Source organism: Heloderma suspectum, chromosome 6 (genome assembly GCF_057233095.1).
Source record: "Heloderma suspectum isolate Gila_16-S chromosome 6, 16-S_ref, whole genome shotgun sequence".
In the NCBI taxonomy this organism is placed as follows: Eukaryota; Metazoa; Chordata; class Lepidosauria; order Squamata; family Helodermatidae; genus Heloderma; species Heloderma suspectum.
In genome coordinates this window covers 71,884,664-71,897,531 of record NC_139463.1, presented here as the reverse complement: position 1 = coordinate 71,897,531, position 12,868 = coordinate 71,884,664, and the positions used below count along the sequence as shown (strand labels likewise).

Sequence of the window (12,868 nt, the reverse complement as noted above, 5' to 3'; positions counted from 1 at the left end):
TGAAGAGTGCTATCATGTCCACCCTCCATTTTCTCTTCTCTAGGCTAACCATACCTATTTCCTTCAGTCTTTCCTTATGGGTCTTGTTTTCCATACACGTGACCATCTTCATTTCCCTCCTCTGAACACCTTCTAATTTATCTACACCCTTCTTAATGTGTGGTGCCCCAAACTGGACACAGCACTCCAGATGAAGTCTAACTACTGTGAAATAAAATGGAACTATTACTTCTCATTAAGGGGAAACAATGGCTCTATGAATGCACCTAAAATTGCATTAGCCTTTTTTGCAGTTGCATCACACTAGCGACTCATGTTCAGCTTGTGATTGGGTGCAATCCCACAACCTTTTTCCCATATACTACTGCCAAGCCAGGTATTTTCCATCTTCTCTCCCTGTGCAACTTGATTTTTTTTCCCAGCCTAAATACAGAAGTTTGCATCGGTCTCTGTTGAATTTCATGTTGTTTGTTTCAGCCCAGTTTTTCATTCTATCATGGCCATTTTGAGTTTTATTCCTGCCTTTTGAGGTTTCAGTTATCCCTCCCAGTTTTGTGTCATCTGTGATTTGGTAAGTTCCCTCCAGCCCTTCATCTCAGTAACTGATCAAAATGTTGAGCAATACTGGGTCCAGGACAGAGTCCTACAGCACCCCATTCAAAACCTCCCTCTAGTTTGAGGAGGAATACAGTTCGAGTAGAATTTTCGAACCTGCTGTGAATCCATCTGATGATATTATCATCTAGCCTGCATTTAAACAGTTTGCTGATTAATCTTGAACTGGAATTCTGCAGTCAAAATCCTGGCTGATTATTTCAGATCAGTATGTATCATTCTGTCCCAGTTCCACCCATCCTAGCTTTCTGTCTCCCAACTCCCTTGCTTCCCTCATCCTTTTCCACCATCAGCCCTTCCGGATCCTAGGGCATTCTTTCTGTGTGTCATCTCCCCTTAGCCTCCCTTACCCTATCCCATTTCCCCTGAGAGGCTTCTCAACCTGTTGTCTATTGTGATCCCTTCCTTCAGCCCCCTTTCTTCTTGAGCCCCCATCCCCACATCTTCCCACTTCCTTACCCCCCACCCCATGACTCCAGAGTATTTTTCACACTGACAGAATGCAGCTCTTTCTGTCTCTTGGTGCCATATGTAAGTTCCCTGGTCCTCAGTCCAACTACGTCTCTCACAATAGCTTCCGCAGCCATCAACATTCTTTGACTAACTAACCCTTCCCCCTCAGTAGAACGTTGTGAAGATCTGCAAAATTGCAACCACCAATGGCTGGAGGGCATCCCAGGTTTAAGATTAATTCAAGGGGTTACCTTTGAGATATAGAGCTGGCAGATCATATCCTCCCCAGGTTTTATATCTTTGACAGTTCTTGTGATGAAAATGCCTCTGCCTTGACAGCCAGAGTCTGGTTTGCAGATGTAGGTCTTATGTTTTTTCAATCTGCCAAAAGTCTGCAGTTCTCCATAGCTGACAGCCATGAGAAGGAAAGCAAAAAGAGATCCTTATTTGATATATAACAAAACAGTGGCATAACAACAATCTAAGGCAAACTAGTGATGGCAATTGGAAGTAGCTCTGATACCATCATCACCCCAGACTCATTTTTTTAAAAAACAGACAGAGAGAGATTCAGAGGGGATCTTTGCTGTTCTTCATACAGACCCTGATCTACCCTTTCTCCTCAGGATACTCCTCAGTGACATAATGAACAGATTGCTAATGGGGTAGTGGCTTTCTCAGAAAGACACAGAGAATGAGTAAAACTGTCATGCCCTGCTGGAGGAATCCTCCTCTGAGGAGCTAGAGCTCCCAGAGACAGCCAGCACCAAGGAGCCACTCATGGCAGGAGACCTGGGGGAGCCTGGGCCCTCAGAGAAGATGACCATGGTTCCATCCCCACAGGAGGAGGGGAGTTCCACCTCTGAGGGGGACACCGGGTGACCACCTAGACCCTGAGAACGTCATCACCTCAAGAGGCAAGCCAGTAGGGCTTCTTTAAGGAGAAGTGCTTGAATAGAAAGAAAGACTCCTCAAGAGGAAGGGACTCCTCAGGAGCAAGGCCTGTAAAAAACTGCAGTTGGGCCCCGGGTAGGGTCAGGAAGCTCTGACAATATAGGGCTACAGTATCGGTCTAGTCGTTGCTGGAAACGTTTTCCATGAGCTCCAGTACCTTGTACTTCTGACCTTGCTCCAAGATTGAACCTTTATGCAACTGATATTGGACTCCTGCTTGACTCTGCTTCTTGGACTGCATATTGTATCTGTCTGCTTATCTGTGTTTTGACCTTGGTTGCTCTTCAGACCTCTCTTTTGGAACTCTCCCTCTTGCCTGGTAAAACTGTGCCTTTGACCATTGCCTGGCTATTGACTTGCTTTTGAATTGCCCCTTACTTTAACCAAATCCCAAGCCTGAGCCAGCCATAGCTTGACAAAAATGAATTTTGACCATTTGTGTGAAAGACCTCTTTCTCTCCAATTTTGCTTGCCTCCCCCATCCCCTCGCAACTCTGTGCCCACCTGGTGTTGTGCTCACCTTCTGCGTCTATGTGATGATGAAGAGGAAAGATCAGAATGTAAACATTTTAGTAAGACTCACTCAGCAGGAAGACACCAGGTTCTGGGAAAGAAGTTAAATTCCTTTGGAAAAAGCTTTAGCATCCTGCCCATGTTCCTGGCCAGAAGGTCCTTCCTACAGATTTCAGACATCCCAGGAAAATGATTTATTTTCTAGAAAAGGAGGTCAAAGACAAATTCTTAAGTGATGCCTAAGCATTCAGATCTTTTTCATGAATGAAAAAAGGATATATGCTTTAGCTCCACCTTAGGGTGACAACAATACCTGATAACTTCTCATTTCCATCACCCGATCCAGTGAGACAGAATAATCAGTCCAATACAGGGTCCAGTCGTCAACCTCACTTGCCTCCCGGAGGCCACACATCCTAGCAGCCCGCCGCACTGCACCATAGGAGGAGAGACAGATTATATCAGCATTTACATAGAAAGGACTGGGAGGGAAGTGGGCAGTGGAGGCTGGTGGCTCCTATCTCAGTGGGGCAGGAAATCCACTCTGGGTTTCACTCAGAACCAGTCAGAACTCTAAAGGAGCTCTCCAAGGTGCTGAACACAATGGATTCAGCACCTTAGAGAGCTCCTTTAGAGTTCTGACTGGTTCTGACTGAAACCCAGAGCACCCCATTGACATAGAAGCCACCAGCCTCCACTGGCAGTGGGACGACTTGTTCCTTCAATGTGTCTCTCTAAATTGAACACCATAAGCTCAATGGTACCACTAAACTGTATATTTTTAATTGCATGGAATTAGTGTAACAGATGATGCTTTGGTTGAGCTTCGCAAGCGCAAAGCTACAGTTGGTGGACGTGTTTTATTTCCTCTGCAACATTCTTATCTTCAGACTGCTACCCTGAATAATGATAATTAAACATTTAATGTGTGTGTGTATGTTTTTTAACTTACATTTTAGTTTCCAAACCATATTTTCAACTGCAGTCATGAGGTCTAGAATCTTATTTTTGTTTGTTTTAAAACAAAAGTCTAACTTCTCAGTGCTGTAATTAGAATGAGAGATACATAAAAGTTGCTCCCTAATATGAATGGAGTTTTTCTCAGTTTTTCTCACAAGAACTGACTGAGAAATAAGGCCAACCTCTTCTTTCACAACTGAGGACCAAAAAGGGTACTCACCACTCTCGTATTTGCAGTTGGTCAGATTTATCACTAGTCATCTGGAAAACATAAAAAGAAGAAGAAAGACAGAGGCAGACAGGCAAAACCAATTCATGGTTTTACTGCGAAGCACCTGAGAACCTTCTGGATCTACTTTCTAAGAAGAGGTGGAAAGAATACACAGAAGAACCATACAGGAAAGATCTTAATGTCCCTGGTAGCCAGGGTAGTGCGGTCACTGAACTTGAGCCAGACATCCTAGAGAGTGAAGTCAAGTGGGCCTTAGGAAGCATTAGTAACAACAAAGCTAGCGGAGATGACAGTATTCCAGCTGAGCTATTTAAAATCCTAAAAGATGATGCTGTTAAAGTGCTGCACTCAATATGCCAACAAATGTGGAACACTCAACAGTGGCCGCAAGACTGGAAAAGGTCAGTTTACATTCCAATTCCAGAGAATGGCAATGCCAAAGAGTGTTCAAACTACCGTACAATTGCGCTCATTTCACATGCCAGCAAGGTGATGCTCAAAATCCTACAAGCTAGACTTCAGCAGTATGTGAACCGAGAACTACTGGAAGTACAAGCTGGGTTTCGAAGAGGCAGGGGAACTAGAGATCAAATCGCCAACATTCGCTGCATCATGGAGAAAGCAAGAGAATTCCAGAAAAACATCTATTTCTGCTTCATTGACTACGCTAAAGCCTTTGATTGTGTGGATCACAACAAATGGTGGCAAATTCTTAAAGAGATGGGAGTACCAGACCACCTTACCTATCTCCTGAGAAACCTGTATGAGGGTCAAGAAGCAACAGTAAGAACCGGACATGGAACAACCGATTGGTTCAAAATTGGGAAAGGAGTACGACAAGGCTGTATATTGTCGCTCTGCTTATTTAATTTATATGCAGAGTACATCATGAGAAATGCTGGGTTGGATGAATCAGAGGTCGGAATTAAGATTGCTGGGAGAATTATTAACAACCTCAGATACGCAGACGATACCACCCTAATGGCAGAAAGCAAAGAGGATCTAAAGAGCCTCTTGTTGAGGGTGAAAGTGGAGAGTGCGAAAGCTGGTTTGAAACTCAACATTAAAAACACTAAGATCATGGCATCTGGCCCCATCACTTCCTGGCATATAGAAGGGGAAGAAATGGAAGCAGTGACAGATTTTATTTTCTTGGGCTCCAAGATCACTGCAGACAGTGACTGTAGCCATGAAATTAAAAGACGCTTGCTCCTTGGGAGGAATGCTATGGCAAACCTAGACAGCATAGTCAGAAGCAGAGATATCACCTTGCCGACAAAGATTCGTATACTCAAAGGTATGGTTTTCCCAGTAGCAACGTGTGGCTGTGAGAGCTGGACTATAAGGAAGGCTGAGCGCCGAAGAATTGATGCTTTCAAACTGTGGTGCTGGAGAAAACTCTTATGAGTCCCCTGGACTGCAAGGAGGTCAAATCAGTCAGTCCTAAAGGAAATCAACCCTGAGTGCTCATTGGAAGGACAGATACTGAAGCTGAAGCTCAAATATTTTGGCCACCTAATGCGAAGAGAAAAGTCACTGGAAAAGACCCTGATGCTGGGAAAGATTGAAGGCAAAAGGAGAAGGGGACAGCAGAGGATGAGATGGCTAGACAGCATCACCGATGCGATATGAACTTGAGCACACTCCGGGAGAGAGCGGAGGACAGGAAGGCCTGGCGTGCTATGGTCCATGGGGTCATAAAAGTCAGACACGACTTAACGACTCAACAACAACAACAACAACTCCATCCAAGTGTGGATGGAGTGCTGGACTTGGACACTGGAGAGCTGTTCAAATCCCACCTCAGTCATGGACTCCCTGAGAGCACTCTATCTCCACCATACCAATAAGCACCTCATGGGAATATTATGAAAATCAATACTGAAATGCTACCTAAATATTATTCATACTTATTTATTATGAGAGAGAAAAACATTTTTCAGAGAGCCGAATGACACGTTATCTTGGCAAAGATGTGTTCCCAAACCCACATTTGCTGAGTTACCAGAAAGGCAGGATGGGGCATTTGCAAGAGAGAATTAGCAGGCAAAAAGGGTGATTATCCCCTTCCACGCCACCTGATTCTTGTCTGCAGCCCTCCCCGCAAGCCCTCTCCTTCCTGACTAGGCTTCCTTCTGGTTTCAGAGTCCAGCTGGGGGAAAATTGTTACAGGTAAGACCTGGTGGGACTGAGAATGTGAGCATGTCCTCTGCTCCTCTGATGTTGAGATTAATGCACCTCTGATTTCTGCTGCTTTGATAGACTTTGAATCTAATTGGTTTACATTATAGTATTTTAATGATGATGTATGTTTTGCTAATTATTTCTTAGTGATTTGAATTAGTCAGTGAAGAGCTTGTTAACTAAATATGGGTACTCTTGAGATAACTGTTAAAAATGTGTTTTCATATATTTAGGGAAATGTTAATTGTAATGTCTTTGTTAACTTGCTAATGTGGATATAATATTATATTATGAAATGTGTTTGATATATTTATGGTTCTATATGGTTTTTCTTGTATCTGTATAGTAATAGTATGTTTTCTCTCCCCGTGAGCCACTTTGAGCATAAAGGGGGTGGGGGGGACAGCATACAAATAAACATGATAATTAATATTTTGTACTTGAGAAAATGTGATCCTTCCCCAATTTGGACATCCATTATTATGTTTCTTATGTGGAATGTGGTTTCACGCATATTGCAGGCACCTACTGAATATTTCCTGACATTCTTGGGGGGTGTCTCCATGAGTGATTTACCCCAAGCTGGCTGCATTTGGAGTTGTAAGGGATATATGACGTTGTGGCCCTCCAGCATCCACCCTGGAGCTTATCAGATTTCCTGAGACTGCTTAAAGTCTGATTCTTGTCCTTAAGTCAGGTTCTCCCAGGTATAGTTGCTGTGTGCCCCAACCCTCGCATTGACCTCAGGTATGCTAGCAGGGTGTGCCTTTCACCCTGACCCCAGTCGGGGGGTGTTTCCTGTGTGTTTCCTGTCCCTGCACGATTAGTGTCTACTCAGAAGTAACTCCCATCGTGCTCAGTGAGGCTTGTCCCCTGAATGCCCACATCAGAATTTACAGAGATCCCCCTCAACTGAAATGCCACAGTTTAAAGCACAAATTCCCTAAATGCTCTAAAGCACGATTCTCCATTGTTTGGAGGTAACTACTTCACACCTTCATTATAGAGACCCTGCACAGCATCAGGTTAGAAAGGGGGCTGGTTCCCCATCCCTATGTTTCTCCCCCCCACCCCCAACTTTCCCAGCACAAGCATATGTGTGTCTACTCAGAAGTAATTCCCATTGTGCTCAAGGAGGCTTGCTCCTGAAATGCAGGTGCATCTGAAGCTTCAGGGGAAAGGAGAAAGGTGGGGAGGGGGGAAGCCTCTCTTATTGGTTGAGCAGCCCCTGCCGGTCAGATGACATTCACTGTAACCCCCACCCAGAAGTATGTTCTGTGAAGTGATTTTTACTGGTACGAAGCACTTGCTCATGGAGCCCTGTACAGACCAAAGCACAGCAAAGCTGATTCCTTTTAAAAAATCTGGTACTCCTCCATTCGATTCTCCTTCCATTGTTGTGGAAACACCTCCTTGGTGATGAATACACCAATCTCTTGCTTCAGGGCTGTGCATTCTTTATACAGGCTCCCATCCAACTCCATTACACGCAGATGTAATATTGCACCCTGTTGCTAGATGAGGACTTGCTTGGGAGAACCACACACAGGGTAAAGCACTTTCTAATGCTACAAGTCTCTCTTGTGCTCCAGTACACAAGTGCGTGCTAAGACTTATTTGTTTAATTCTACTTTTATTAATTCTTTTCCTCCACCTACATTACGTTCTCGGTCCATGCTCTGACTACCGATATAAGCAAGATATTACAGTGACTGTGTGTCTCAAATTCTGCTCTGAACAACCAGATTCTGCAATTGCCATAACAAAACAAGGAGATCTGGTATTTGAAGAATGGTTTAGACTGGAAGTTCCTTGGGGCAGGGCCCTGTCATCCCGTATTTGGTAAAGTGCCATGCACACAGATGGAGCTATATAAATAATAGCGACCTTTAAACACTGCAGAATGTATGCTCTGCAAAATCAAGAGTGTTGAGAAATGGCACAGGTTTGATGTCTGGGACTCCATGCCTATGATGGAAGCAGCAGCTGTGTGGCACTGGATAGGGTGGGAAGGGGAAAATAGGAAAGATAGGTGGAGTTGTGACATACAGAGCCTGACCACAGAAAGGCTGACAAGATGCAACTACTAAAGTTCTGAGCCTTTAGCAGAAACCGTCTGTGCATCATTTTTAGCATTTCTCAGAAGGAATACAACCAGGAGGTACTTTGGAGGGAAAAAATGCCAAACATTAGAGTAAGTCAACAAACCTCATTTCAGCAAGAAAGATCCTGCCAGCGCAGAGCACTTGCTGCTATTTTTGTTGTTGTTGTTTATTCGGTCAGTCGCTTCCGACTCTTCGTGACTTCACGGACCATCCCACGCCAGAGCTTCCTGTTGGCCGTCGCCACCCCCAGCTCCCCCAAGGTCGAGTCCGTCACCTCCAGAATATCATCCATCCACCTTGCCCTTGGTCGGCCCCTCTCCTTTTGCCTTCCTCTTTCCCTAGCATCAGCATCTTCTCCAGGGTATCCTGTCTTCTCATTATGTGGCCAAAGTACTTCAGTTTTGCCTTTAATATCATTCCCTCAAGTGAGCAGTCTGGCTTTATTTCCTGGAGAATGGACAGGTTTGATCTTCTTGCAGTCCAAGGCACTCTCAGAATTTTCCTCCAGCGCCACAGTTCAAAAGCATCTATCTTCCTTCGCTCAGCCTTCCTTATGATCCAGCTCTCGCAGCCATAGGTTACTACGGGGAATACCATTGCTTGAACTATGCGGACCTTTGTTGTCAGTGTGATGTCTCTGCTCTTAACTATTTTATCAAGATTTGTCATTGCTCTCCTCCCAAGAAGTAAACATCTTCTGATTTCCTGGCTGCAGTCAGCGTCCGCAGTAATCTTTGCGCCTAGAAAGACAAAGTCTTTCACTGCCTCCACGTTTTCTCCCTCTATTTGCCAGTTATCAATCAAGCTGGTTGCCATAATCTTGGGTTTTTTTTAGGTTTAACTGCAACCCAGCTTTTGCACTTTCTTCTTTCACCTTCATCATAAGGTTCCTCAGCTCCTCCTCGCTTTCAGCCATCAAAGTGGTATCATCTGCATATCTGAGATGGTTAATGTTTCTTCCAGCAATTTTAACTCCAGCCTTGGCTTCATCAAGCCCAGCACGTCGCATGTTGTGTTCTGCGTACAGGTTGAATAGGTAGGGTGAGAGTATACAACCCTGCCATACTCCTTTCCCAATCTTAAACCAGTCCGTTGTTCCATGGTCTGTTCTTACCGTTGCTACTTGGTCGTTATACAGATTCCTCAGGAGGCAGACAAGATGACTTGGTATCCCCATACCACCAAGAACTTGCCACAATTTGTGATGATCCACACAGTCAAAGGCTTTAGAATAGTCAATAAAACAGAAATAGATGTTTTTCTGAAACTCCCTGGCTTTCTCCATTATCCAGCGGATACTGGCAATTTGGTCTCTAGTTCCTGTGCCTTTTCTAAACCCAGCTTGTACATCTGGCAATTCGCGTTCCATGAATTGCTGGAGTCTACCTTGCAAGATCTTGAGCATTACCTTACTGGCATGTGAAATAAGTGCCACTGTTCAATAGTTTGAACATTCTTTGGTGCTTCCCTTTTTTGGTACGAGGATATAGGTTGATTTTTTCCAATCTGTTGGCCATTCTTGGGTTTTCCAAATTTGCTGGCATATGGCATGCATCACCTTGACAGCATCATCTTGCAAGATTTTAAACAATTCAGCTGGGATACTGTCATCTCCTGCTGCCTAGTTATTAGCAATGCTTCTTAAGGCCCATTCAACCTCACTCTTCAGGATGTCTGGCTCTAGCTCACTGACCACACCATCAAATCTATCCCTGATGTTATTATCCTTCCTATACAGATCTTCCCTATATTCTTGCCACCTTTTCTTGACCTCTTCTGCTTCTGTTAGGTCCTTGCCATCTTTGTTTTTGATCATACCCATTTTTGCCTGGAATTTACCTCTGATGTTTCTGATTTTCTGGAAGAGGTCTCTTGTCCTTCCTATTCTATTATCTTCTTCCGCTTCCGCGCATAGCTTGTTTAAAAATAATTCCTTTTCTCTTCTGGCTAACCTCTGGAATTTTGCATTTAATTGGGCATATCTCCCCCTATCACTGTTGCCTTTTGCTTTCCTTCTTTCTTGGGCTGCTTCCAGTGTCTCAGCAGACAGCCATCTTGCCTTCTTGGTTTTCTTTTTCTTTGGGACTTTTTTGTTGCCGCCTCCTGAACAATGTTGCAAACTTCTGTCCATAGTTCTTCCGGGACCCTATCTACTCAATCTAGTCCCTTAAATCTATTCTTCACCTCCACTGCATATTCACTAGGAATATTAGTGAGCTCATATCTAACTGATCTGTGGGTCTTCCCTATTCTCTTTAGTCTGATTCTAAATTGTGCAATAAGAAGTTCATGATCTGAACTACAATCAGCTCCAGGTCTTGTTTTTACCGACTGCATAGATGTCCACCACCTTTGGCTACAAAGGATGTAGTCAATCTGATTTCGGTGTCGACCGTCTGGTGAAGTCCATGTATAAAGTCGTCTCTTAGGTTGTTGGAAGAGAGTGTTTGTTATGCACAGTGAGTTGTCTTGGCAAAATTCTATCAGCCTATGTGCTGCTTCATTTTGTTCTCCCAGACCATGCTTGCCTGTAATTCCAGGTGTCGTTTGACTACACACCTTAGCATTCCAGTCTCCTGTAATGAAAATAACATCTTTGTTTGGCGTACTATCATCCAGTAGGTGCTGCAGATCCTCATAGAACTGATCTGCTTCTGCTTCTTCAGCATCTGTGGTTGGGGCGTATATTTGGATCACCGTGATGTTAAATGGCTTACCCTGAATTCGAATTGGGATCATTCTGTCATTTTTTGGATTGTATCCAAGCTCTGCTTTAGCCATTTTATTATTAATTATGAAGGCTACTCCATTTCTTCTGTGGTCCTCTTGTCCACAGTAGTAGATCTGGTGGTCATCTGATGTGAAGTGGCCCATTCCAGTCCATTTCAGTCCACTGACACCCAAAATGTCTATATTTCATCTTGACATCTCCCCAATAACCACATCCAATTTGCCCTGGCTCATAGATCTTACATTCCAGGTTCCTATGGTGTGTTGATCTTTAGAACATCAGATTCGTCGTTCACCATCAGCACCATCGGCTGCTAGCTGTCCTTTCGGCTTTGAGCTAGCTGCGTCATCACATCTGGGGCTAGTTGAACTTATCCTCTGATCCTCCCCAGTAGCATTTTGACCATCTTCCGACCTGGGAGTCCCATCTTCCAATGGTATACCGACATATCTCTGGTTGTACTGATCCATTTAGTGTTCATGGCAAGAATACTGGGGTGGGTTGCCGTTTCCTTCCCCAGGGATCGTATTTAGTCTGACCTCTCTGCCATGGCCTTCCCATCTTGGGTGTCCCTTCACCCAAGACATCATTGACGTCTTGCTCATTGCTCATGACGTCACTGAGGTGCTCAAGCTCCAGCACCATGACAAGGTAACGATCTCCTTTGCTGAAGACTTGCTGCTATACAGAGAGATTTTCCTGTTATCCTGAACGGTATGTTAGAAAAGGTCAGCACAAACCTGTGACCATTTCCCTTCTGAAACCTGCCTGCATATCCATATGAATATTATTTGGAGCATTTTAAAAATTAAAATCAGGAACTAGCCAAATCTTTTCAGAGAGTGAGAGATGCTGGTGGAATTTCAATGTCCGGCCTAAAGTGTGCAAGCTTCCTGCCCTCAAATGGTGTGCATCCCTTTTCCCCATGCCTTGCAGTCCTGCACCAGGCTATAGCGTCAGGCTTTGAGTCTCCTCCCTCTGCTAGAAAGGGTGTGATGATCAACAGCAAATTCAAATGTGCTTGTTTGCTGATCACTGCAGCCTCAGAGTAAGTGAGCACAGGACTCCCAGAGCCCTGGCTGAGGTATCAAATGAACCACAAGCAGTACGGTTCATTTGACAGAGAGATGCAGAGGAGCTGATATGCTATAACACCAGTCAGGCATGCAGCAAGATCACCATCAGTCAATCCAAAGCAGGTTGGAAATTGCTGCATTACATAGAAAAAACAGAATATATTTGTTTAATACATACAAAACAGTGGCGAAAGGCAGCTGAGTTTGGATGATGGTACACAGAAGGCTCCCCTTCATGGATCACTGCCTTGTTGTGGCGAAGGGGCTTGCGTAACTCAGTGAAGCCATAAGCTATGCCGTGCAGGGCCACCCAAGATGGACAAGTCATGGTGGAGAGTTCTGACAAAATGTGGTCCACTGGAGAAGGAAATGGCAACCCACTCCAGTATTTTTGCCAAGAAAACCCAATGGAACGTATCACAAGGCTAAAAGAGATGACGCCGGAAGATGAGCCCCTCAGGTCGGAAGGTGTCCGATATACTACTGGGGAAGAGCAGAGGGAATTTCCAAGTAGTGTTAGAAAGAGTGAAGCAGCTGGGCCAAAGCCGAAAGGCCACTCAGCTGTGGATGTGTCTGGTGGTGAAAAGGAAGTCCGATGCTGTAAAGAACAATATTGTTTAGGAACCTGGAATGTCAGATCAATGAATCAAGGTAAGCTGGAGGTGGTCAAACATGAGATGGCAAGATTGAACATCGACATCTTGGGAATCAGCGAACTAAAATGGACAAGCATGGGCGAATTTACTTCAGGTGACCATCATATCTACTACTGTGGGCAAGAATCCCTTAGAAGAAATGGAGTAGCACTCATAGTCAACAAAAGGGTGGGAAAAGCAGTACTGGGGTACAATCTCAAAAATGATAGAATGATCTCAGTACGAATCCAAGGCAAACCATTCAACATCACAGTAATTCAAGTCTATGCCCCAACCACTGAGGCTGAAGAAGCTGAGGTTGATCGGTTCTATGAAGACCTACAACACCTTCTAGAACTAACACCAAAAAAAGATGTCTTCTTCATCATAGGGGATTGGAATGCTAAAGT

General features: G+C 44.3%; 1 protein-coding gene across 1 annotated transcript in view; it reads right to left on the bottom strand.

Annotated features, from left to right (window-relative positions):
• The window catches only part of TTLL6 (tubulin tyrosine ligase like 6), a 47,376-nt gene that overhangs the window by 26,619 nt on the left and 7,889 nt on the right, over positions 1 to 12,868 (bottom strand). The window contains exons 3-6 of the mRNA XM_084808273.1: positions 3,716 to 3,756; positions 2,849 to 2,967; positions 2,606 to 2,736; positions 1,320 to 1,476 (exon numbers count right to left, since the gene is read on the bottom strand). Of these exons, the coding sequence (XP_084664399.1) occupies positions 1,320 to 1,476; positions 2,606 to 2,736; positions 2,849 to 2,950 (390 nt within the window). The 5' untranslated portion in view covers positions 2,951 to 2,967; positions 3,716 to 3,756. The remainder of the gene's footprint in view (positions 1 to 1,319; positions 1,477 to 2,605; positions 2,737 to 2,848; positions 2,968 to 3,715; positions 3,757 to 12,868) is intronic.